This window comes from Gekko japonicus, unplaced genomic scaffold (assembly GCF_001447785.1).
Source record: "Gekko japonicus isolate JY-2015 unplaced genomic scaffold, Gekko_japonicus_V1.1 scaffold579, whole genome shotgun sequence".
Classification (NCBI taxonomy): Eukaryota; Metazoa; Chordata; class Lepidosauria; order Squamata; family Gekkonidae; genus Gekko; species Gekko japonicus.
Window position 1 is genome coordinate 649,524 of NW_015168065.1, and position 27,818 is coordinate 677,341.

The 27,818-nt window shown below is 43.9% G+C and overlaps 1 protein-coding gene across 1 annotated transcript in view; it reads right to left on the reverse strand.

The window, feature by feature from the left end:
* The window catches only part of FSTL5 (follistatin-like 5), a 337,288-nt gene extending 317,379 nt beyond the window's left edge, over positions 1-19,909 (reverse strand). The window contains exons 1-2 of the mRNA XM_015414569.1: positions 19,845-19,909; positions 14,778-15,016 (exon numbers count right to left, since the gene is read on the reverse strand). Coding sequence (XP_015270055.1) covers positions 14,778-15,016; positions 19,845-19,909 — 304 coding nt within the window. The remainder of the gene's footprint in view (positions 1-14,777; positions 15,017-19,844) is intronic.
* Between the last annotated feature and the right edge of the window lie 7,909 nt (positions 19,910-27,818).

Below are 27,818 nucleotides of genomic sequence, written 5' to 3' on the forward strand. Positions count from 1 at the left end.
ACCAAAGAGAGGCAAAAAATATGGTGGCTCTGTGGGGCCCTGAAACCCCTCTGAGAGTACTGATCCATGGACTGCAGACTATTGTCTTAAAGAGTCTTCTTAAGAGGCCTCAGGAATTTGGACATCCTAAACTAAACCTAAAAGATAAAAGAGATAATGCCATACTATCAGGTTCCCAAACATTGCCTGTATCAGGAGCCTGTTCATGGCAATTTATTCTCCCAGGTTTACCCACCAGCAGTTGGACTGACTGAATGTAAGATGCTTCCTACCATTTGAATCAGACAGGCCAAGGCCTGAATTGGGCGGTTCATATGCCATGCCAATGGAAGTGCACTTCAGAGAGGTGTTGCTTATTTGATAATCTGGCAGTTTATTAGAACCTTATTTTTGGCTCCGTGGACAATAAACGTACATGCAACAGAGGACCAGCATTAGGATACATGTCTGGAATTTGCTTTTTCGTTGTCCGTAAGCTGTATTTACTCTAGTAGTCAACAGTTACTTGACAACAAAATGTAGTGTTACCACACTAATGTTAGGAATATCATTGTTTTCAAAAGCATGTCCTAAATTGAATTTATTTTCATCATTATTGTGGAATGCTTCCAAAGTTTTGCCAAGAACTGAAAAGGGAGACTAATTTATTAATTTAATGAGCATTGCAGTGGTGTAGTGGTCAGAGTGCTGGACTAGGATCTGGGAGACCTGGGTTCAAATCCTCACTCTGCCATGGGGCCAGTCACCTTCAGCTTAAACTACCTTACAGGGTTGTTGTGAGGATAAAATGGAGAAGAAGAGACCAGTGTAAGTCACTTTGGGTTCCCACTGAGGAGGAAAGTGGGGTATAAATAAATTTAACCACTCTTTCACCACTGGAGCCAAACTGAATGAGATATGCATGTTTCCAGTCCTTTTTAGGCTCACATGTCAGCTCCCAAAAACTGGAAAGCACAAGCTTACAAAAATGTACACATTTTCCATCAAAACAATGAAAAAAGCTAAGCTATCCATATAAGGTAGGCACATAAATTTAAACTTCCATTAGTCTAATACAATCTCTTTTTCTTCCCAGCTACAAGGCTTTCTTAAAGCTGGAGCTGTTAAAAGTACAGTAAGAACAATGTGAATACCAAATTTCAGAGCAAGTGAAAGATTAATGAATGATCAGCAAAAGAAAATGGAAGTGATTTTTTTGAAAAATATAGCAGTATACTTGACATGTATGTGGGCGGCAGAGCATTTTCACTGAATTTTCAAATACAGATGTATCTCCATTTGCACTTACCATTACATTCCTGCATTTTTTCTAACTCTTCGCCTTTATCAGTTATACCTCCCCCCCCGGCGACAAATCGGGGGGGGGGGCAGAATCCAGTGCAGTACAACATGCGAAAAGAGTCATTGAGAACAATACTTGGTATCTCCATGCTAAAATATATGGGTTAGCAGAGCTTAGGAAGACTCCAGCCTGATATTTGGAAAACTACACCAGTTAAACAAACCAGTGACCTGACTCAGTTACCCAGGAGGAAGCTCAGTTCAGACAAAAAAAGCCTCTCCACATCAAGGAACTATGCTAGCTTGATATGGATTGCATGCTGCTATTATGTTCTGAGTGTGAGAAGTAATAATGATCTATTTCAAGATTTTCTAGCAACCATGGTATTTTGAACTGCATGGTATCTAATTTCAGGGTGTGTGTCTTCTTTAGGGTGAAAAAACTCAAAATATACTGATACTCCTGTTGAGCAAGGGGCCCAAACATCTTTAAGTATAAATGGGTTAGATCCTGCATGAATCCACTGCCACCAATACAGTTTCTTCCTCTGGCACAAGAAGCCTTGCTCTGGGGAATGTGGCAAATTTCATCAGAGTAAGTCTTCTTGTAGAAAAGGAAGGCTCTGCCACCAGCAGAACAGATTCACGGAAGCTAACACACACAAATGGACAGGGGCCATTTCCTGCAGGAGCGCACAGGAGCGGAGCTCCAGTAGTAAAGAGCCCAGGGGGCGGGCACATGCAACAAGCCCCACACCCTGTTCCCAGCAGCCCTCAGTCAGAGCAAGAAGCAGCCAGGTAAGTTGCAGAGCCCCCCCCTGGCCCAAAACAGTCCAGTGGCACCTTTAAGACCAAGTTTTATTTAGGTACAAGCTCTCCCTCCTCTGCGAGGACAGATCTGCACGTCCCCCCCCCCAATAGCTAGCAATCAAAACAGTCCAGTGGAGCCTGAGCGGTGGGTGTTGCCTTCTGACACACATCCGGTGATGTCAGGGGGTGTGACATATGCAAATAAGTTATGCTAATGAGTTATGCTAATGAGCTCCTGCACCTCTTCTTCTATGAAATGAGCCCTGCAAATAGAGGATGTGTAATGAGATCATACTGGTTAATACACTGTGAACTAGTCACCTCCAAATCTTTTTACTAGTGACCTCCAAATCTTTTTGCTGTAACTCGCCTTATGTGGGCCTACCCTTGAGGCTGACCCAGAAACTTCAACTGGTGCAAAATGCAGCAGCACCCATTACCCACAAGATAGCGGCACTGTTAGGATTTTAGCACCATCTGTAGTTAATATAGACAAGCAATGAATCAGACTATTATGTTTTTACTGTCTTATGTAAATTTCAATTTGTTTTATTAATGTTTAATACAACTGTGTTGTACACCATCCTGAGCCTGGTTCCACTGGGGAGGGCGATTCATAAATTCAATATATAAATAAATTAAAAAAAACAGAATTCTGATTTAGTCAGGACTCCTATTCAAAATCTCTTTGTGTTGCACTGACCCCAGCATCCACCAACAACATCTTCCAAGCTTGTCATAATATCCTTAGCTCGGGTACTTTGTTGTCATTCTTAGTATCTGTATGTATATTAATGTTCAATTGCACAGAAAATGCAGTTTGGGCTCTTTAATATTCTGAGACATAAAATAGCAAAATGCAGCTATATATTTTCTTATCTATAGAGGTTATATCCTTTAGTGCACAGAACTACAGTGAGCATGTTGACTATTTATTATTGTGCAAATATTTCTTAACCGCTGCTGTTAAGATTACTTTCAGAAACATTCAACTTTCAATATGGATGCTGGCCATTTCCCATTCATAATATTTGAAACAATCTAACCTTGTGTTATATCTCTCAGTATTTGCTGCATACTAATCTGGAATTTACCACCTGAGAAGCAACTTCTTATGGGTATCTCTTATGCCATACAGAAGAGATAAAATGATCTGTTAAAGACTCTTCAGTATAAACACATATACAATCCGGCCCACAGGAGACAGCCCTGGCATGTCTCGGGGGGGGCACGTTTGCCTCCTCGTAAGGAGGAACAGTGAGAGCCTGCGGTGCAGGGTTAGGTCCAAAAGGGGGAGCGAAGCCTGCGCAGCCTAAAAGGCTGGCTCCAGGTTGGTTGCCCCATTTAATGGGGGACCGGGTAGGAATTTTTTGTCCCCCTCTCTGATTGGCTATTGAGATGGGGTCTTTTTCGCCTACCTTACACTGCGGTCAGTGGATTGAGGAATTGGCTGGGGTTGGTGCCTGGGGGGCTAGTTCGTCACTTTGTTAGGGCAGAATTAGGTTTAAATAAAGTTCAGTGGCTCATAAGCACCAATTAATAACCCGGGGGGGGGTAGAGGGGTCTGCGGGATCAACCCTGCAGCCGTGCGGCCGGGGATGAGGCTTGCAGACTGCCTATAGGGATGGCCATGACGGAGACTCAGCACTGGCCATGCGGTGGTGTTTGAGGGCTCCTGAAGGCGCATCCCAATTTTTGGCCCGGCTGGGTTTGCAAGCGACTGACAGTTGGCTCCAACCCGGGGCCGTGGTGTATTGCCATTTATACGGTTTAGGATGGTGGTCAAAGCGACTCCAGGCCTTGCCATGCCGCTGACTTCATTTATGCCCTTTGCCGTTAAGTTAATACTTTAATAAAGTGGCCTTATTTCATCCAATCTCGTTGTCTGACTGTTTCTTCCGTCTGGGGGGGGGGGGCAAATACTACCTGCTGCTTTCTTATTTTTGATTTTAGGCTATATGTCCACTAGAAGCAAAATTAAAATAAACTGTCCTTATCACTTGTTGGTATTTAACACAACATTTTAGGCAAAAAAAAAGGGGGGGACAGACTTTGCACAGAAATCAGGTGCCAAATGTTCAGGCCACTACAATTACATATAACTGGAATTATTGAACACAGGGCTCTAAAGTTACAAATAAAGTTATTTCAGTTATAGGTTTTCGTTTCATTATTTTAACAAAATACTTCACAGTATGCTTAGAATTGCTAATTTATTTTACTGTACAAAATTCCTACTCATACTATTTTAAGACAGACATTGTGCCACTCTGAACACAAAGTGTCACCCTCTGTCCTGATTCTCCTCAATTGCCCTGGTACCCCACTCTTTGATACAGTGGCTGCTGCCACTCTCTCTGCCACCCACCTGCTCTCAGCTTTCATGCTTGCACTCTTCCTACACAGGCAGCCTCTTCAAACTGCAATAAAACCCTTGAGACAATGCAATGAAAATATTGTCTCTGAATTGAAATATTTCATTTGCTATGTTAGACAAGACAGCAAAAAATGGCAGAAAAAGAAAGAGGGAAAATTCCCAGGATAAGTGACAGTCTTAGGTCTTTCTACTTCCCCTTCTGAGACTGGGATAAAGATGAGGGCACAGGGAGAAGGATGATAAGGTGGAATAAGAAAGAGGTAGGTGGTCAGTCAGGAGAGAGGCAATCAGTGAGCACACCTCTACCTGTGGTGGGCAGCAAGGGTGCACATACCTATTCATTCAACCCACCACATTAGACATACCTCTGAGCATCTGGACTGGGTATATGTGCACACAAATCATGCATTCAGTTGACCATGTGATGTTTATGCCTAATTAAACTCCCATGTAGATATTAGGAAGTGGGAGGGGTGCAAGGCATATAAGAGATACTACATGTATGCCAGTTATTGGTAAATATTGCCTCATCCAGCCCATGGATGATGAGGAGAAAACAATACAATTGAAGCTATTAGATCACAGATCCTTAAATGAACCCTTAAATTGCATGCAAATGCTTCCACATGTATGTATTTGCTCTGAATGAGGTTGTATCTCTTTGAAGAAGTGTCCAGGAAGCCCAACCTTATGTGAATATTCAAAGTGGCTTAGAAAACACATAAAACATTTATACTATTTTAATTTGTAAGGCCATTATTGACAATGATGATGCTAGTTGATGTAAGGATTATTTTTCTTTCTGCTGTTTCAGATTCATTTGTGTTTGCATTTAGTATTATGAAAAAGTATAAACATAATACATTTTGTGAAATTTCACTTCATTTACCGAGGCATGTTCTCAGTAAAAGAGAGGGTGTTTTAGAAGTGGCAGATGAATGATCAGTGATTTGCTGAAGGTCTTGCCAGATTTTGTGCCATACATATCTGTGATGGACTATCAAGGGTTAATGCCTACCAGAGTCTGAGAACCTTTGAGTGACAGGCTGTTGGAATGGAATTCTGTTGAGACAGTCAGTTAAGGAATGACAGTTGGGGAATGACAGTTGAAGAAGAGACAGTTAAGCACTGATGGTGGACTGGGAAGGAAGCTAAGAGAGTGAATGGATCAAGGAGGATCCTCATTCAAGCAAAAAAAAAAATGAAAACAGCTTCTAGTAAAGAGAAGTCATCCCTGCCCAGTTAAGAAAGGAAATAGTTTCTAGATCCCTGGTCTGTGTGTAAATAAGGATTTGGGGAACTTGGTTGTATGCTCCTGCCATCTAAACTTTACATGTTGGTGAAACTCAGAAACCTATGTTTGAGAGTTTAAGCAAAAACTGTAAAGAAAGCCTCTCTCCTCAAAGTTTTAAAGACGTTGAATAGCCAAAACACTTACTTGTTGGCAACAAATTATCTGGTGTTTATATGATTACAAAGTTACCTCAGTTTTATTATCTGTTCACCTTGTACACCCTACACCTGATCCCACCTGACCTTCTCTACTCTAAGTTAAATAAAACCTTATATAAGATGATTTTCTCTCTTCCCTCAGTTCCCTGGGCTGGGCCAGCATCAAACACCCACACCCACATATAAAGGGGCTGCTCAGCAAGAAAGGAGACAGAAAGCAAAAATCCTGCATGTGAGAGAAGGAAGAGGGTGAGACCATCATAACATCCTTCTAGATTTTAAATTATTCTTTCTAATTCCTACTACAATTATCAGGGCAAAACTATACATCACATGGGAGACCCACAATCTTTAACACTAAAAATCAGCTGCAAAAGGAAATGGATCAATGGTATGATGTGCGTACAGCAAACATATGACTTGGACTTCATCCATATGACACATTTATTCAATGCTACTTGTGTTCTGTTCTATGTCCATTCTTAAGAACATAAGAACATAAGAGACGCCAATGTTGGATCAGGCCAAAGGCCCATCCAGTCCAACACTCTGTGTCACACAGTGGCCAGAAATACCAGTGCCATCAGGAGGTCCAGCAGTGGGGCCAGGACATTAGAAGCCCTCCCACTGTTGACCCCCCCCCAAGCACCAAGAAGACAGAGCCTCACTTGCCCCAGAGCCCCTAGCTATACCTTGTGGCTAATAGCCACTGATGGACCTCTGCTCCATATGCTTATCTAATTCCCTTTTGAAGCCGTCCATGCTTGTAGCACCCACAACTTCCTGTGGCAGTGAATTCCATGTGTTAATCACTCTTTGGGTGAAGAAGTACTTCCTTTTATCCGTTCTAACCCGACCGCTCTGCAGTTTCATGGAGTGCCCACGAGTTCTTGTATTGTGAGAAAGGGAGAAAAGTACCTCTTTCTTTACCTGCTCTTTCCCATGCATAATCTTATAAACCTCGATCATGTCACCCCTCAGTCGTCTTTTCTCCAAGCTAAAGAGCCCTAAGCGCTTTAACCTTTCCTCATAGGGAAAGTGTTCCAACCCTTTTATCATTCGAGTTGCCCTTTTCTGCACTTTTTCCAAAGCTATAATATCCTTTTTAAGGTGTGGTGCCCAGAACTGCACACAGTATTCCAAATGAGGTCTCACCATTGATTTATATAGGGGCATTATTATATTGGCTGATCTGTTTTCAATACCCTTCCTAATAATCCCCAGCATAGCATTGGCCTTCTTTATTGCAGTCACACACTGTCTCGACATTTTCAGTGAGTTATCCACTACAACTCCAAGATCTCTCTCTTGCTCAGTCTCTGCCAGTTCAGACCCCATCAATGTGTATTTATATTTAGGATTTTTGGCTCCAATGTGCATCACCTTGCACTTGGCCACATTGAACCCCATTTGCCATGTTGACGCCCACTCGCCCATCCTTGACAGATCCCCTTGGAGTGCCTCACAATCCTCACTGGTTTTCACCACCCTGAACAACTTTGTATCATCCGCAAATTTAGCCACTTCACTGCTTACTCCCATCTCCAAATCATTAATGAACAAGTTAAAAAGCAGTGGACCAAGTACTGATCCCTGCGGTACCCCACTGCTTACCACCCTCCACTGAGAAAATTGCCCACCTACACTCACTCTCTTTCTATGAACTAGCCAGTTTTTGATCCATAAAAGGACTTGTCCTTCTATCCCATGATTTTTGAGCTTACTTAGGAGCCTTTGATGAGGAACTTTATCAAAAGCTTTCTGGAAGTCAAGGTAAATAATATCTATTGGATCCCCCTTGTCCACATGTTTGTTCACCCCCTCAAAGAACACTAACAGGTTCTTCCGTCAACTGTCTCTTTCTCCCCCAACTGCATGTGTGTGTGTGTGTGTGTGTGTGTGTATGAAGTGTGTATATGTATGTGTGTGTGTGTGTGCGCGCGCGTGTGTGTATGTCCCGGGGCCGTCTGAGACTCGCGGCAGGAGATGCCACGGGCCCCCACCCGCCTGCCCCAACAACAAGAGCCCATCCCGGGGCGCTTACTGGCAGCGGCAACGGCACAGAGCAAGTATGGGACTCAGAGGAGACCAGCGCCGGAGGCGCCCCAGGACGTGTTGGCACGACAGCAAAGGGAGAGGTTGGAAGCCCATCGGGCAGAAGGGACGGCAGGCAAATGGAACCTGCCCAGCTGAGCCAGGACCCGTGGAGCAAGGCTGCGGTGGCCAGGGGGCGAGCCGAGGGCTGACGGAAATGAGGGAGACAAGGCAGAGGCAGCCCCAGGAACCTGGAGCAGGAAGCCGCCAGCAGAGGGCTGGGGCCAACTCTGGGTGGGTTGGTGTCACTCCCTTTAGAGGAGGGTGCAGCTACCAATGAGGGGCGGAGGGGGGAACAAGGAAGGGAATAAAAGAATGAGAGGAAGAGGACCAGGGAGGAACCAGAGGAGAGCTTCCAGAAGGATACAGAGAGAGTAATAGGGAGACAGAGCACAGAGAGAAGGATGAAGTGGTGGCAGAGCAGCCAACCCTCTAAGGGACCAAGAGCGGTGATGTAACCACTCTGACTGGTGCCCCTGATCTGAGGCCCTCCTTCCTCCTCGCAAGCTGAATGCCTTTCCTTGAGTCTCCTCCATGCACCCCTCCCCCCCCGCAGCTGACACAGATCTTCTCCTGCTTCACTGTACGCCCTCTGATGGACTCCAGACACCACAGCTAAAGGTGGGAGACCCCTGGAAGAGCCAGAAGGGCGTGACAATATATATGAAGATGTGCAGGAAATATTCTCTTTTTAATTTCAAAACTCATGCTACAGTAACTGGAATTTTTGAGGCTATCATTAAAAGATTTTCTGTTACTTGCCTTCTGACACTATTTGAGAGTCAAGATATATGTGGGAGAAAGGGTGTAACATTTTTACTCAAAACAAAGGAACATGCAAAGCTACCCGCTGCACAAATAGTGAGGCTTAAGAGGCAACACAGTGAAGAATTTTCTGTCACCAGCTCTGGATTTCCTTCTCATTACAGCCTACAGTGTGTGGACTGTCATGCTTGATGACATCGTTACTTGGTTTCATGCTTTATTATTGACACACACAAAAAAGGACTTCAGTTCTCAAATAAAGGAGAATTCCAGGCTTCAAAACATGGAAGGCAGCCCATCATCTCATGCTGACAGAACGTACAGTTAAGGACACCATCAGAATCAGAGTGGAGCATTTTCTAAAGCATTTGCTATCGCCACCCACAGTGGTTTGTTAATGGCACATTGGCACTGATCTGCAGTGCCTTGTTCATTGTTGTCATCATCAAACACTTCTCTGTTCTCCCACTCAACCAGACAGTGACAGCACTGGGCACCAAGTACATGGCTGAAAACCAGCTGAGGAAGCCTCCAGGATGGTTTCTCAATACACTCAAAGATCTGTGTCATCAGCCTACTACATTTAACAGATTTACAGCAACTTTGAGCTAAGTCTGTAGCTATGCTGAAATATATTATAGGCAATAGTACTTATTTTGGGAATTCAGCCCCGTAGCTAGGGACTTTTTGGGGGAGGGGGCCGTGGGGGGCCGGTTTTGAGTCAGTTTCAGCGTGCTGGTCAATTTCACGCCGTGGCATCCCTGGCTAAGCAGAAGGCCGCTTCTCTCCCCCCTCCCGCTTTTGACATCATGCATAAATTATCCGCCCCCCCAGTTAAAAAAAGTGTGGCTGTTTTCCACCCCGGGTCTTTGCAGTCCGAAGAAGATTTAAGTGGGGGTGCTTCTCAGTCAGAGTGCAAAGTGGCACACAGGTGGTGAGTTGAGGCACTTTGGGGACAGCCCGGGAGGGAGGTGGCCCAGAAGAAATGGGAGGGGGCCAGGCCCCATGGGCCCCACATTAGCTACGGGCCTGTTTGGGATCAACAGTTAAACTCCATACTGGTACTGACAGTAACAGATAGCTACATTTCCAAGACGGGGTCCCTGAACCCATGAAAAGATCTATCTAATTTGGTGACTATGAGCATGAGGACAACACAGAGATATGTCTAATGATCCACAAACATACAGATGATCAGTGTTCTCTTCTGCCTAGCAACCATTTCTACCTCACAAACGTTTATTTCTGCAGTCATGGGACTCACATTGACTAACAGCTGCATAGGTCAAGAGGCTGCAGCAGGAAGAATCATCTTCTTCTTTCTCGTCCATCAGTAGAGTTGCAGTGATGGAAGAGGCAGAAAGGGTGATTTTGTCCTCTTTCCCCTCTAACAACAGCCTCCACCTGACCCGTGTGGCTCTTAGTTCCCATGGGTTCCACAACCCACAGCTGGAAAGGACTCCTAGGGAAATAATGGATATATGCTATGCCAATGACAGAAATCCATTGGGATCACAGGAAAGATCCATGACCATCAGCACCTTCCACTGATGGACTACTAGATCCTTTCCAAAGTTTGTTATGGCTCTTAAATTATTGAAAGGCAATCTGTACAGCCTCCCCAAATCTGATTCACTTACCTATATCCATCTCTTGATATTACCAAGCGGTGGTTCAGATATGTAAAGAAACTATTACAAATCAAACACCACAAAGAGAGTTTTAGTATCACCTCCAATGTAATGTGTTCACTCATTTTGATTCATACATTCAGCTGTGACTACTGAAGTGATCAGTATCAAGTATGCACCTGTGCATCGATCCTTACAGTAAACATGTCCTATCCTTACAATTATGCAAACATATTCTCAGTACTCCTCCTTTATTTTCTGGAATGTTCCCCCCCCCCGCAACAGTTATCCCCAAAGACTCACTTAAGGACTATGTTAATGTTTTCAGTGGCCTTCTGCATCTGAGTTAGTCTAAATAACCAACCAGAAAGACACCTTTATAAGGCTGTCTGTTTTATGAGGTTTACTGGCAATTTTTCTCACAAAACAACTTGACACCTTAACAATTTCCATCTACAGCAAAGAGTTTTCTGGTGCATGTAAGAATGAGCTGGGCTATGAAAGGTGATCCGACACAACGGTCTTTACTGACAGCTGCGATTTATTTGACCAAAAGAAAAAAGAAAAAAAGGAAGTTTTAGCTGAAGAAATGGAAATCATGTTTTTATATGGCTTACATTATTTAGTTGTGTGCCCCCCCCCCCGCATTTGTTGGCATTCTGTCTTGGAATGAATGACATGGTTAAACAAACACAGGTAAATCAAACAAAAACTTCACTATATTGGCTCGTGGTTCAGTGATTGAGACCTGTCCATTTTTTTTATTGCAAGCCAGCAAAAATGGCAAGAAAAGCTGCTGTACAAAAAAGGAAAGAACAATCTGCACCTAGCTGGTCTACAATCTCCCTGACCTTGACATATGGAATTCATGACGGCCCCTGAGTTACTGGAGCTTGCACAAGAAAAATTCAAGCCAGATGGCAGCCAAATCATGAATCCCTCTCCCTTATTTCAGACATGTATTTCTCAAGGTTTGCAAGTAAAGGGGGGGGGGGTTTCAAAACTTTCTTTACTTCTGGATCGGAGACAGTGATAGAAAATCATTCAGGAAGCAAGATTCAGGATGAGTTTCTCAATGGCCACATCAGTAAACTCTTTATCAACACACACAGAAGCCCAGACATTTCCGGCTCCTCTTTCATTTACTTTGCTAAGCCTGACTGACACCTTGCCATGGGGCCAATGCAAATGCTCTTAAATGGAATGTTTGGACTAAAGGATCTTTGTCAAATAGAGTCCCAGTACAGCAGGAAATATGCAAAATTGGTACATTGGTACATAGATTTATAGGGCACACTATGAATCCTAGAACAAATATTTGCATTCTGGCTGAACTGCTAAGCTAAAATGATGCAAATGTCTAATGTTTAAATCATGGGGATTTTTATATCTCGTATAATCCACCAATATGATAGTCTGTTGATTGCCATAACATCATCCCCAAAACTGATTTTTTTCTCAAGCTCTATTTAAAAACACACACAAAAGTCTTTAGGACATAACCGATTTTTGAACAAGGATCTGACAGAAACACTTTGAATCTATCACATTCAGTGGAAAATTGAAAGATCTGATCCCACCTTACACCAGGGCTTTCAAAGCACTATCTGGACTCTTCTCTGACAAACCAAGCTGTCTTGTGACACAATATACTCCTATTTCATTATCATTCTTCTTCACAAAGATTGGAGCCAGAGGCTAACATCTTCAAACTAAATTAAAAAGGTTATGCCTCACATGATTTGATACAGGACAGATGAGAATGACTTTGACATCCAATAATCTGATGAGATGCCCAAGACTGCTTCTGACATCTCTCTGCCCTGAAAATCCCCTTTCTTTCCATATTCATTAATATTGCCAGAATATGAGAACTGGATTCTGTACCCCTTTTCCAAGCTTCAGGAAAAAGAATCTCAAGCTTCTAGCCCTGTAACTGGAGTTACATTCTGCCCCACAGTGTGTGCTGCTGCTGGTTTCTCTCCCAAATATAGTTAACAGATGTTTCCTATTCCAGGTAAATATTACGTGACTTCCATATTTCTCCTCCCTGCTCATTTGGACCTTTCTTAAGTCTTTGCTGCTGACCCTGAAAAGCACCCTTCTGACTGACTCCAAAACTTCCTGGTTTGTGTAGCTAGATTCTCTTCTGACATTTCTGATGGTTCACTTGGGACCATCACCTGGGGATCTCTGCTTCAGACCTGTGCTGCTAGGTAGTTATAAGCCTGCTCTACCTTTATTTGTCCCTGTCTGCCTTCTGGAGTGATTCACTTTGCACAAGTGTAAGTATGGTTAGACAGGCTCCCACACTCCTCAGAAATGAGGAAGTTACTTAGCCAACTCACGTCTCCAGCTTCTAGATCCCCAATAAGGCTCCTATTCTGCACTTCTGCACTCATCTCTCAGGGTATCACCACCACCAGCAAACCAATTCTAAGAGGTTATGGCTCAGCCCAAGACTGTGTGTTCAGGCCCCTCTCTATTAGTCTTTTACATGTTCCAGCACCACTTTTGGGTCTCTTGCTCTCTGTTCCTTATAAATGTGGACCCAGTGGGGATTAATGTTGTTTATAGAGATCTGATTGACCATATTAAAAACAAAAATAATAAGCACATTAAAAGAACACACTGCATAGATAATCACAACAGACTGATCATGGGTAAAAGGGGAATCCTCATTCCCTGGCATACACTTACCTTCCAGGATAGTAATAAGATATAGGCTATCTAATTCTTTAATATGAAATCATTTAAGCTCAACTGCCAACACAACTGAAACACATCCCCTAGGGAACCACACCTACTCCAGCTCAGGAACAAAACTTTATAGCCTTCTTGTTTTCTTGTATTGCAAAAAGATCGATGTCCAGAACCAACCAGAGGGTAAAAAGTGGTTTCAGCCTTTACGGACTATTAGTGGGAGAGTGAGCCAACCCTGCTCAATCTGTCTGCTTCCATGTTTAAACTCCCATGGATGTGGATAGTCTGAATTCCATGGCTTTAAAAATAAATTCAGGTTCTCATTTTGAAAAACATATTAAACTAATATAAAATATGGGTGAGATTTTCAGCTGTTAGGTGTCTGCATAAAGGAATCGATCTGCGGGGTGAAAAGTATAGACACTTGGAGCTGGCTGAGAGTTTGTTTTTGTGCTTTACAGTGTCTTTGTATTGTGTGTGATGATATGCTGTGCTTTCTGGAACATGACCAGGAGAATCACATTTTCAAAAACAAAATCTACATTTCCACTTAGAAGGAACAGTGTTGTTGCACTAAACTAAAAGTAACAGTACTTTAAGTCACTTGTTTTTGTTTTTGTTTTTAACAGACAAAACCAAACCTACAAATATGTTTTAGTGGCTATTACACAAACATAATGCCTGCTAAAATGGCATTCTACTCAGAAAGTACAGTATAGCCAGAACAGCAGGCATTATGTTTGTGGTCTACTGTTGATGTCCTTTCCCCACCTATTCAAGACCTAGAAAAGTAAAATAAGGACTCAGCAGATTGCACTCTGTGAGTGTTGCTTTGTATTTACCTTTTCCTTGCCCTTAACTGAGTCATAGGGAAAAGTGTGAACTGAAGTTCAACTAGGTGTTTGCAGGAGGCTAGGACACCATCCAGCAGGCAATGTGTAAGATAGACAGGCAGACAATGTGATAGATAGATAGATAGCAGGCAATGTGTAAGATAGACAGGCAGACAATGTGATAGATAGATAGATAGCAGGCAATGTGTAAGATAGACAGGCAGACAATGTGATAGATAGACAGACAGACAGACAGACATGACGTGGACAGTCTACATGGGATTGTACATGCATTCACTTTAACTTATGAACAGGGCTACTATGATGTGGGAGACAATACCAGTGTACTACACTGCTGCTGAGCCAGCACTAGTATCAGGTCCTACCATTACTGGGATGGAGTCAACAACAAACAGACTCAGACTCTGCTTTTTGAATCCTAGAAACCACTGTGTCCCAGCACTGGCTCACTAGATCAGGCCATGATGTTACTCTCTGTTGCCATAACATTAAATTCGTACCACTGTGTATTGATGAGCCATAACACATGTGATATCTCCAGTGACTACAGAACATACTTCTGAAATGGGAACTCACATTTCTATATCAAAGTTCATTCACTATGGTCACCTCCTCAAGTCAATATCATGGGACTCTGAGTTGTATTGGTTCTAATAAGGTGCCTCCCCCCGAAGGCATTGAGGCATAACCAAGACACCTCTAGAGAAAGAGTTTTGTCGGATTAAATTTCCTCAGCAGCTCTTCACAATACATTTTGCAGCATTCCCCGGTACTGCTAAACTACCCTCCAACTGTGTGGCTGATACTTACCTTTAAAGAAGCAGTCTTCATTGTGAACGATGGTGATCTTTTGCTTTTTCAAGCAGGCAGCTCGGTGCACTTCACAGTGGTTCTCATAGAATTCACCATCGGATCCACACACAGGCTTATAGTGAGGCTTGCAGTGTTCCATGCAGACACACTCTGCTTGTCCGGTCCCTCTGTTAATGACACAGTGCCTGCCCAAACCACAGTACTTATTTTCACATGATCCAACAGGGACATCATGACCCACATGCCCTGAGGAAAAAGGAAAAAGAAGAAAAGATTGTCAAGATATTGCCATACGCTGTGCCTCTTATAAAAAGAGAGAGAGAACGAAAAGCTCATTCACTTCTGTAAATTGAGACATTCCATTGTGAGAAGAGTCACCTTGCAAGTGACATTCATTGCTAGACAGACATCACAGATGGAATAGAATAGCAGAGGCCTGGATTTTTGCAATACATTGTATCAGAAGGCAGAGGTAGTTAACGTGTGTGGTATTAAGAGATTTCCCGTGGTCGTGGGTATAACTGTTTTTGATAAATTCTTGAGAATTCTCATTTCTTTATCCTAGATTCCGGTCCTCATAAAGTCAGGGTACATCTTGAGGAAATGCTAAACAATTCATAAGTAAATGGAATGAACAGGAATTTAAAAAGTCAAAGTTATGGTTGATACAGGTCCATTTCATAGTTAAACATTCTGATACATAAGAGTATAATTAACAGTATCACGTGAACTCTCGTACAATATAGAGTCCTAATATGCTTCATAAACTTGCACAAATATTAAATATATGCTTTCCATCTCACTTTCTCCGTCAGCGACCGTTTGCAAGTGGATTTTGCCATTTCACACAGTAAAATCCAGTTGCAAAGTGCATTGAAAGTGGATTGAAAGTACATTATTTGGTGTGTGTGAAAAAGCCCTAAGTAATTGTCAGCCCTTTCCCCTCAATAATGCAATTATTAATGCAAAGTTGCTGTCACTGCCCACTTATGGTAACCCTCTATGGTTCTGAAGGCAAGAGACATTCAAAGGTGTCACTGCCTGCCTCTGCACAGCAACCTTGGATTTCCTTGATGGCCTTCCCATCCAAGTACTACCCAGGACTAATACCGTTTAGCTCCAGAGATCTGATGAGATCAGGCTATCCAGGGAAATCCAGGTCAAAACTTCAAACAAATTCCACCTTAGGTAAAGGAGTAAAACTGACATATTACTGAGACATATATAAGGTTACCATCCTCCAGGTGGGACCTAGAATTATCCCAGAGTTACAACTGATCTTCAGACTACAGAGACCAGTCCCCCTGGAGAAAATAACAGCTTCAGAACATCGACTCTATGGAATCACACATCAGCTGAATTCCTTCTTCTCTCAACAACCTCCACCCTTCACAGGCTCTGTTCCCAAATCTCCTGGAAATTTCCAAGCTGAAGTTAAGAGTTACCTCTGCAAACTTTCCCATTCCCTTTCCTTTCATGCCCCATATAGAAATGGACCCATATTCCTGCAAAACATGGCATCTGACTAACAACACGTTATCATTTACATACAATTTGTGTGTGCTCTGTCATACAACTTGCTTTCTGGAGCTCCTGGCCTTCTGGCAAAGCCGCTGGAGGTCTGGGAGCTGATTTGCCACCCCGGAGGAACCTGGGGCAGCAACAGAGCCCATGACACGTGGCATCATGATGTGGGCGGTGCGGGCAGAGACGGCTCTGCTAGAAAAGGCTGGGCTCCTCTTCCACCCAATGTTAGTTGCTCTGTGTGCTTGCCCACATGCCCACCCTGTTCTTAGTGTAGGCTACGGCTGGTTGCCTATTGGGGCCAGGTAGGATTTTTTTGCCTCTACCCAGGATTGGCTGATGGAGTGGAGCAGTGGATTGGATAATTGGTTGTGGTGGTCGATACCTAAATAGGCTGGTCACTTGGCAGGTTGGTGCAGGCAAGAAACTGGAACCAGTGAGCACCTTACAGCATTTTCCCCATTAGGGAATGGGGGTCATCAGGAACTGCCTTCGGATCACATCCTCTGGGAACCTCTTAGGGTATGCTCCTCCCTGCAAGTTGGCAGGCTTCAGGGGTAGGCGCTCCTAGGCAATGACCAGTTTGCTGGGCTGCCAGTCATGAGCCAGACCGATGGCTCAAGACCGGAGCTGGGTGACCCGCCTGAGAAAAGGGCAAGGAGGTTGGTCAGGGGAATGACACCTGCTTTGCCTGTTCCGTGCTCGCTTAGCTGGTCCCTTGCCACAATGTTATGTTAAATAGTTAATAAAGTGGCCCTTGTTTACTTTCAAACTGTTGTCTGTCTCAGTATCCTGACTGGGGGGGGGGATTATTTCACCTTCCGAATGCTTACCTCTCCCTGCTCTGCCTACAAAATGAGAACTCCTCTTATCTGTCTGAATTGTGGCTGGGTGAACCCTTCAAATGAAGAGGTACAATTCCAGAAAATGTTACCCAACTGAAAGGGTAAAAGTTGCAGGTGTAAATGTATATATCAATGAAACCAATGAAATGAGAAACTAAAAACAACAAATTTAATGAAAGCAAATCACTTTTTTAAAAAATAAAATAAAAAGTGTGTAGATACCTAACTTAAAGGGTAAAAGTACTGCTATTTTATCCAAATTGCTTTCTTCCCATCCTGCTATCCAGACCCTCTTGACTGGAAACACAAATCCTTAAGACTTAGCATTCTTCATGGCATACATATTGACACTCAACATAACATCACCCCTTGGGGTTGTCTAGTTCTTGGACAATTCTCGGCTAGCCCAGCAGGTTCTGGAGCATTTGGGTCAACTGCCAGATAAGTGTTGCTTGTTTTGGTCCAGTTCTTTCCCTCATAAAGATCACACACACACACAAATTAATTAATTTATTTATTTTTGTAAAACATTGTTTTTGTACATGTACCAACCAATGTTCCCTCTAAGCTGTAGAGTCTTGTGAGCAAAAATTCTACTTTGTGAGCTCCTGGCATTAAAGTTGTGAGCGAGCGATTTGGCTATGGCATAAATTAGTTTGTTCTGGAGCCATCCTTCCTGAGCTAAGACAAAAATGTGTGAGCCAGAGGCTAAAAAACTGTGAGCTGGCTCACACTAACTCAGCTTAGAGGGAACACTGGTACCAACTGTGCACATTTGTGCACTGGGCATTGGGGAGGAGTCCAAAAGCAAGTATGGGTGGTTGTAGCCTATATGCCCAAGTAGGCATTGTACCCAAAGCAGAGGTGATGAGGAGAAGGTAAAATAACTTGCTGAAAGCTGAACCAGCATCCCCTCTGCTCACTTCCAACACTCACAATGTGAACAAGAAGCCTGGCAGCAGGGAGCAGGAGGTTGGAGGAAAACATGAAGAAGAAGAAGAAGAAGAAGAAGAAGAAGAAGAAGAAGAAGAAGAAGAAGAAGAAGAAGAAGAAGAAGAAGAAGAAGAAGAGGAGGAGGAGGAGCGGTTAAGAAGAGAAGAAGAAGAGATTGGATTTATATCCCGCCCTTCACTACCCAAAGGTGTCTCAGAGCGGCTTACAAACTCCTTTCCCTTCCCCTCCCCACAACAGACACCCTGTGAGGTGGGTGGCGCTGAGAGAGCTCTGACAGAAACTGCTCTTTTTCAAGAACAGCTCTTATCAGAGCTATGGCTTGCCCAAGGTCATCCAGCCAGGTGCAAGTAGAGGAGTGGGGAATCAAACCCGGTTCTCCCAGATTAGAGTCCGTGCACTTAACCACTACACCAAACATGCAGCATTCCTCTTCAGCAAGCTTGGTCCAGTCGGTGGTGCCACAACATCTTGACTATTGATATGTGACAGCTCTGGCCAGCCAGTTATCCCCACCAGTGCCAACCCACACCATGATTTGGGTGATGGCAGCAAAAACATTAGAGTGCTATTGCCCAGTTACCACCCCACACAAGACTGCTACTCACCAGCAGAGCTCCTTCTTGCTGTTTGTGTGCGGGGATGGAAAATGAGCTGAGTGGTGGTTGGTACAGGTAAAGGATGGAATGGGAGAGGAGCAGCCAACATAGTGCATGTCTGTATCAACTTATCATATGTGTGTGTGAAAAGGTGTGAGGGTGTTTCTCTTTCTCTCTGTGTGTAATATTTTGGAATTTAGGAGTGATAATCTGCAAAATAGGTAAATTATTTGGGATGTTTAATTTGCTTCACTTTCTTGCATTGTCTGCACTGCATACATTTTGAGCACGGTGGCATGGATTCATTTATTGTATTGGAACCTAGAAATCCTTAGAGTTCCCCATATGCAAACTGGGTTAACATTGTCCAGTATGCTACTACATATATGTGTATTATTTCATAGAAAAAGAGGTGCAGGAGCTCATTATTATACATGGGACCTGATATATTTTTCTACAGCTGGACTTATCTGATCTGCATGCATTTTTACTTCTTGCCATATGCATGTGACATAGTTTTCATTTGGAATCTCTTTTGTAAAACTGGTGGCGTGCTATTGCATGTAAATACATTTCATCAGGTACTGGAAAAGATATAAATCCAAAGAGCAGGCTAAGGAAGAAATCCTAAAATACATCTAAGTAGGGGTTCTAGCACATATAAATATAGTGCTAATGAAGGGTTTCTTTATCAGCAGCAGTTTTAATAGTAGACTTTGCTTTAAATTGAGTGGGATTGAATTCTGGATTGTATTTGAGCATATTTTTTCGAATTAGTAAGATTATTTTGTATATTAATGAAACATGCATATGAATGTGTGACACACTGTGATATGCAATAGATGAGAATGTAATATGAATCTGTAATAAAAAAGCTTATGACCTAAATGAAACAAGCTTCCCCCCAAAAAAGTCCAACTTGGCTGTTCGTTCTAACCACTCTCTTACCCTTTATTTCAAAGGTTACACTCCCTCACAACTGCAAAAATTCTGTGCACACTTTATTTAAGTAGTGAGAACCCGTATAATTCATGCTTATTACAAAAGAAAGTCAGACTCAGTTGGGAAAGGCAATTCAGCCTGCTGAATGTTGGCTGTGCAGTCCTGACATCCTGGTTCTACATTCAGTGCACATCCATACCCACAGTAGGACTTCCTGAATTCTGCTCCCTTGCTCTCCATGTAGTTTGCTCCTACCAGCTGAAGGCATCCATCCACAAACCCTGGGAGTTTTAAAAGGTGTTTTGTTTACTGACAGTGGGAAGGACAGAAATGCACTGCACACACTAGCTTCCTGTATGCCAGCCTTTATATAGTAGATCGGGATGGATTAATGAACCTCCAAAACAGCACTGAGGAGAGTACTAAGAAAGGTTTAGACAAACAGATAATAATACACTGTAGATCTCATAGTATAGCAGGAGGAGAGATAATGATACAGCACAGGCACAGTTCCTCTATCCAGTATACTATAACGATCAACAAATCTAATTCTCAATGTGGCTAAATATGTGGATTCTTAAATCTGGAGACTGGACCCATGAATAGACAAGACAGATCTTTCTACAAACCTGAAAAAGGCCCAGGTTTGCAGAAAACTCTGACAATATTTAAAGGGAGGGGGGTAAAAAACCCAAAATGAATAGAAGCAGTGTCTGTACTTGAGTGCACTCAGTGGACATTGCTAGGCAACCACAATGGTATTGCCCACCTCCAAGCCTTGGTTCTGTTAGTAAAAGGTGGGGTAAGGGCTCTTTCCAGAGCTGTTTTTTGCTCCTGAGGGAGGACTCATTGGCAGCAAACACAGAAGCAGTTTGCTACCACATGACTTGCATGTCGCACCTAGAACTGGCTGCTTGTCACTGTTCAATAGTAGCCACTCTACAAAAGCCAGTGTTGTGTAGTGGTTAGAGTTTCAGACTAGGACATTGGAGTCCCAGATTCTACCACTCTGCTATGGAAGCTCACTGGGTGACCTTAGGCCAGTTATACATTTTCAGTCTAACCTATCTCACGGGGATATTGTCAGGATAAAATGGAGGGGAGCAGAATGATTCAAGCTACTTTGGGTCCTATTGTGGAGAAAGGCAGAGTATAAATGTGGTAAATAAATAAAAGCTGAAGATGGAGGTAGCCAGATAAAACATAAGTTGGTTCATCAGTGGGAGAGAAAGAAACAAAAATATTGCCAAATGGAGGGAAAGAAGATATTGGGCTAGGAAGGGGGATACAGGGGGAAGTGAGTTGTTGTTCAGTCGCACAGTCAAGTCCGACTCTTCATGACCCCATGGACCAGCTCCCGCCAGGCCCTCCTGTCTTCCGCCGTCCTCTGAAGTTGGCTCAATTTCATGTTCGTTGCATCTATGACACTGTCTAACCATCTCATCCTTTGCCGTCCCCATCTTCTTTGACCTTCAATCTTTCCCATCATCAGGGTCTTCTCCAGTGAGTGCTCCCTTCTCATTTGGTGGCCAAAGTATTTGAGCTTCAGGAAATGGCAACCCACTCCAGTATGTTTGCCAAGAAAACCCCATGGGCAGTATCAAAAGGGGAAGTGAGGTGCCCCTGCAAATTCTTGGCTTCCCACAATGTAACTGGACCTGGCCCAGCAGCTGACATGGCACGACTAGGCCATAGTTTTCCCAGGGACAGGCTGTCAGGTGGAGAAAAAGAGGGAAAACTGAAGAGAGGGGATGAGTGGAAGATAAAAGTAGGTGGGCTGGCAGATGAGAAAGAGAGAAAGAAGGGAAATGGGGGATAGGTTATCATGGTTTCAGTGAAGGGAAAGGGGAAATATTGGGGGAAAGGAAAATAAGATGCCCCTAACAAGCCCTTCAGGTCCCCAGCTTGCAAATACTATTTCCTAGCATTAAAGAAAAATAGTACAGTCTTATCTCAATTGTTTCAACAAATATGAAAAAGTGGAAGTATCCCCACTTTGGGGGGAAAGCATTATACGATTCAAATCTATATATCTAATAGTGAAGTGGCCCCGTCTGTGCGGATATCTAAATCCGCACTTGGGGGGCACCTGGGGGGGAAGGGAGAGGTTTGTGCACACGTGGGGCAGTCCCCCAGTGTGCACAAAAATCCTAATTGTTGGGGGGGAAATCGGGGGGATGTTTAAATTCCCTCGAAACTCACAGAGCGTCCCCTGCGCATGTGCAGGGAATGCTCTGCGAAGGCCGCCGCCGCTTGGGAGGGAAGCGGCGAGCAGGGAGGGGGGCCAGAGCGGCGAGGGCCGAGCGGCTCGACGCACGGCCCTCCCTTCGGAGCCAGAGGGGGAGAGAAAAAGCAGCCACCGCCGCTTGGGAGGGAAGCGGCGAGCAGGGGGGGCAGAGTGGTGACGGCCAAGTGGCTCCCCGCTCGGCCCTGCCTTCAGAGCCGGGGGGGGAGAAAAAGTCGCTGGCGCCGCAGCCGCTTGGGAGGGAAGTGGCGAGCGACGAGCAGGGAGGGGGGACCAGAGCGGCGAGGGCCGGGGAGGGAAGCCGGCGCCGCCGACACTTGGTAGGGGAGCGGCGAGGGGGGGGCAGAGACCCAAAGTTCTACCGATCGCTCTCCCTCACAAACGTCAACCACTCACCGGTTTAGATAGCTGGCGCCCACTGGAGCCAACGGCTGGTGTGCGCAGCTCTCTCGGTTCACACACTGAGGTTCGCCAACCCACCAAACAACAACGACGGCTGCTGCCGTTCCTGCCCTACCCCGGTCGAGCTGGATACAGAACCTATAGCGAAGAATGGCATTCCGGGTTAGCAGGTAAAAAAACCACTCATACAACCCACACGTGTTACTTATAGGCACATTTCCACCAAAATCCAGCCCCTGGCAGTGACGTCAATCTCCCCGCCTCCCGAGCCGGGGGGGTAGTTGAGGGTGGTGGTGGAGGAGACGGGGGAACCAACGGGATGGGGGGGAAGCTTACCTGCTTCTTCCTCCTCCCCTGCTCTGTGTAGAGCTCCCCCGCTCCTCCCCCCCGCGATTTTCACGGGTCCCCTTTCTTGTATATATATTTTTTAAAAAAACATAAATATGTAAGACTAACTTATTAGGTCTTATGCGTACACAGAATCCTTGGCCAATTAGTGTGCACAAAAGACCAGACATATACAAGCATGCCACAAATCATTGCTGGAAACCTAAAGGGGGATGGGGTAGAGTTCACAAACTAGGCATATATGAGTAAGAATGTATGCCCATACTGACTGCATGCATCTCAGTGTACTGTCTACTATATGATAAGGATCTTTGGCATTATTAACTCACTAACAGAAAGATGGAGAAAAGTTATTATTTCAAAGATGAGGAAAAGACAAAGATATCAGCTCATATTCTAGAGAGCACTGAGGCAATAAAGATGTAAACATTAGGGTTTGGGTTTTGTTTGCTTGGTTTAGAATGCCCAGCTTAATTTATCAACTTTGCTCAAGAGGTGTATAAAGATCTCCCATCTTAACCTCACAACCATCTATGAGGAAGATTAGGCTGAGAAGTGGTGACTGGCCTAAGTTTACCCCAGGGATGGGCATGAACCAGCTCACAAGCCAAAATTCGGCATGAACTTGAGCCAATGCAGAGCTTGGGAACCTTCCCTGAATATTTACCCAACTTTTGACCTGTTTGGTTCAGCTGTTTGGGGCCAGTCATTTAAACCTAACAGCGGAGTGGTGCAGGTCCGCTGCTCTGCTGTTAGGTTTAATTGGCCAGCTGGCAGCCATTTAACCGTTCAGTTTTGCTCCGGGGGAGGAAGCAAAATCAAATTCAAACTTAACAGCTCAGCCAGTCAGCCAATCCGCCGGTTAGCTGCCAGCCATTTAATCCTTTACTGTGGCCAGGAGAAAAAGGGAAAAGGAAGTCCTTTCCCAGGTGATCCAGCGAGCCATGGCCAGGAGAAAAGTGGAAGGGAAGTCATCATGGTGGCACTGGCAATGCCAATCCCCTTTCCATTTTGTAATGTTTATTGTATGTTACATCTTGCTTTTCCTGTATACCCTGTACCTTTATAATCCTTGTACCTTTATAATTATGGTCCGATTGAATTGTTATTGCTTGTCTTCTGCTGTCTGGTTTAACTGTGTGTTTCTATATTTTTTAATCCACCTTGAGTCTCAGTGAGAAAGGTGGGCTATAAGTGAAGTAAGTATATAAATAAATAATTGATACAATTTAAAGGAAGTTTAGGAGTTTTTTGTTTGTTAACTGTACATACCTTCGACTCTCAAAGGTCGCTGTTTCTAGAGGGCCACAATGTAAAATATCATAACCAAAGTTCTAATTACTCCCACCCCTTGATTGGAAGGGACTAATATTCTAGGTAGAGGCCACAGAAGTTGGAAGGGGACTAGAAAACGTCCAGAACTGCTCACAGAAATAGAAAAAGACAAGTGTCAGTCCCGTAAGACCTGAACTCTCTCTCCCTCCCCACTGAAATTCTTTGCTTTGGGAAAAGAGAGTGAAAACTAGCTCAATTATATTCTGGGACTAAGTATGTCACTGCACTAGGACGCTACCTCCATGTGTCGACATCTCTACAAAACTGAGAGGGCTCCATTTGCATGATGGCTGGATGGCACAAAGGACTTGTTCACCCTCTGGAAATTCACAGGGGTGAAACACTGTTCTAAGCTGTTTTTCACTATGCACTGCAGACTTTGAATTTACATTCCTAATTTTGGGAAGGTAGCTCTTCATTTCTTCTGAGGAGTTAAAAATAAAACCAACAACTAAAATTCCCAGAGTTTCTGTGGACAAAGGAGGATACAAGCACGTGCAAATGCATTCATTATAGCTGAGTAAAATCCTGATTTTACCTTTGATTTGTTTTCCAGTTGCCGCCACCCCCATCTCCTCTGTTTCTTGATAAGTTTGGGAAACAGGGGAAGCAGAGAGTTGCTGAAAATGAGAAATTTCCATGGGATGGATCTTTCTAAACTGAAGAATTCTTAGAAAAAGCCTGCCTTTTTTGAGAGTTTGAAAGAAAGGCTCAAAAAGGCAAAGCCAATTCCATATTGATCAAATGACTGTCTGTCTCTGCTATCGACTGTAAGTTTCTCCATAAAACCCTTACAGTACATTTGCAGAACCTGTCAGAATCAAACAGTTCTCATTCATGCTTGGTAGCAGAAAGTCTATAAACTCTGTTCAATTCAAGAACTTCCTAAAGCTCACCATCAAATGAGAGCAGCCATTCTATTATCCGGGGGGGGGGGCCTACCACTCACAAGTAACTACCAAATAGCTGGGAAGTGGCAGGGCAAATATTATATGTGCCAGACAATTGCAATGAAATATCCAATATGGACAGCAGGCTAATAAAAATCAGAAAGCCAATCATTTGTCAGTATTTAATGATGCCATTTAGCCCACATGTAAATATGCCTGCTAAATACCTTTAATGCAATTAGACAAAGTGTAATTCATCTGTACAAGGTCCAACAAGGGTCTTGTGTTGTATAAACAAACAGCAGGAACATGTCCATTCTGATAGTAATTTTCTATGACTAACAAGCATTCCAAACAGCATTCAGGCAGAAATTAAATCAACTGTGCCTAGCAATCATGACTGCATATACATCCCTTTATACTATATGCTGGATTATTTGTAATCAGTAGTTTATAACAACTGGCATAATTTAATTTTGCAACAATATGTATTTTAAAATCTAAAACATGCAGAGTGTACATGAATCAAATACTGTCATATTGGCTGGTAATTTCCTATTATGAATGACTAGAGACATCCCTAACTAGAAACACATAGCCAATCTACAAAATGATGTGCCACAAGTAAATATCTCTCAGGCCCTCATGGCTGTTGACATATTTGTGCAGATGCTCTGAAACATGAAACAGATGCCAGGTTATTTATTCAACACCCATCAGGCACTTGACAAAAGACCAAAGTGAGCAGGGCGATCAGATCGGATCTGTGATCAGATCCCCAGTGTTTACTGAACACGTAAATGAATCAGGGCTGAGATCCTGGAGGGGTTGGTTAACCCTTCCCTTCACATAATTTCCCTGATTGAAAACCTCCCAAGGCTGCTTTAAAAACCAGCAGGAAAAAGATAGACACAATATGGGCACTAGCTTTTTTCCCTTTTGTGGCTTAAAGCAATTGGGGAAGTTGTATTCAACTAGGGAAATAGTGTGCAGGAAGAGACGACTCCTCCACTGCCAGTGCCTTGGCCCTGATCCATATCATCCTTTCTGCACAAGCAGCAGAGTGAGGACTTCTGCTAGCATGATGAACTGTAATATAAATGTTTCTGGTGTCCTGTCTCATTACTTAACAGTTTTGCATTTTGGTTCTGTTTGGGTTTTTTTAAATAAGAAGGCAAAGGAAATGTAGGGTTAAGAACATAGGAAGAGCCCTGCTGGATCACACCAGTCTAGTCCATTCTGAATGGCGAACAACTGGCCATATAGCCTGAGACTTTCTCTTCCTCGCACTAGCACTCAGAGGTCTACTGTCTCTGAATGTGGAGGTTCCCTTTTGTCACCATGGCTAGTAGTCACTGATAGACATCTCCTCCATGCTCATTAGGGCTGCCAAGTCCCCCTGGGGGGCGGAAAACCCACCGCTCCAGAGGCCCGATCCCCAACGCCGGGGGATCAGGCCCCGGGGGGAACCCCGCCCCAGCGTGCACGGCACAGGGAAGTGACGTTATGACGCCGGGCACGCTGGGGGCCCATACAAGGGAAATCTCTATGGTTTTCCACAAGGGAGTCCCCCGCAGGCAAGGTAAGTGCCACTTGGCAACCCTAATGCTCACTTTATCTGCACCAGGGTTTCTGCTTAGGCTATGCTCATTTGAGGTTCTTGACCCCTCTCTCTCTCTGCACTATACAGATCCAACAAACAGGGAGCACAAACTCAGCTGTGTTATGCCAGTTAGAGGGCCTAAATGTTGATGTACTCGCATACTAATCCCCCCTCCTTTTCCCAATGAACAGAAAGCAAAACTGAAGGCTCCTATTCGTCACAACATCTAAACTTAGGAAACAGAGAAAATCAGAGTCCCAATAAATCAGGATGCTAAACTTTAGTTCAATCAGCTTTGAATCCCAGACTGCCGTCACATGAGCAGTTTGATCTGCTATGATTGCAGTACCCTTGCAGATTTAAAGAGCATGGTCAGACAGTAACATCTGCCTTCTGTGCCCCAGTCGTCACCATCCTGTTCTGCATCCGTCTTTGAAGCAGAGTTAATGGACACTGGGGAAAGTCCAGTATTTTTGAATGCTAGCTTTCATCCTGCATTTCCAGCTGTCTGAACTCTCCTATTGTGAAGTCAAGCCATTTGGGAAGTCTGAACCTTCCCTTTCATTTCCGCCTCCTACGGGGGGTGGGGGGTGGGATCAGGTAGCTATGTGTGCATAAGAGCATAATTGCCCCTGGCATTGTCAATCACCGTAGCCAACTAGTCATTCTGAATTGGGGGTCCCTGAGGGAGTTGTTTTTGAGTGACAAATCCACCCCCACAACCTCTCCCTCCTGTTTCTGTGTCAGAGTTGCTGTTTGAGAGCATCCCATGATTGATACAATGGTAAAAGTACTGAAGTTACTGAGACTACTCTCATGTAAATCTGCACTTTACCACCACCACCCCTCATTGTCAAAGGAAGAGAGGTGAAGGTAGAAGGCTGAAAGGGGCCAGAGTACTTGGCAGAGGGATTATGGAGCTGTCAAAAAGGAGCTGGAGCTTTGGATTAATGCTAATGTGCATGGGTGAAAGACAAAAAAAAAAGGATGCAGGTTCAGGGTGGGATGTCTGATCAAAACTTTCTGTTACAAGATAAAATGGTATAATTAGAGGTGTGGCCAGATCATGCCAAGTGTGTAGTGTGACCACAGCCCCAGTTTGTTGGGAAGAAATCAGCACAAATGCACCCATCTTTCTCTTAGCCTTCAATCACATTCCATGAATGATGTGAAAAGGAATGGGTAGGAGTCAGGTAAATACACAGGCATAGCAACAAGCTGTGATTGTGCCTGTCATAGTCAAACTTTTGTTTGTTATGACATCCAAAGGCAGCCATCTCTCTCTCTCTATAAAAACAGGTGTCCTGATTGACTCATTAATGCCCAGCCCAAACGCCTGGACCTAGGAACATGA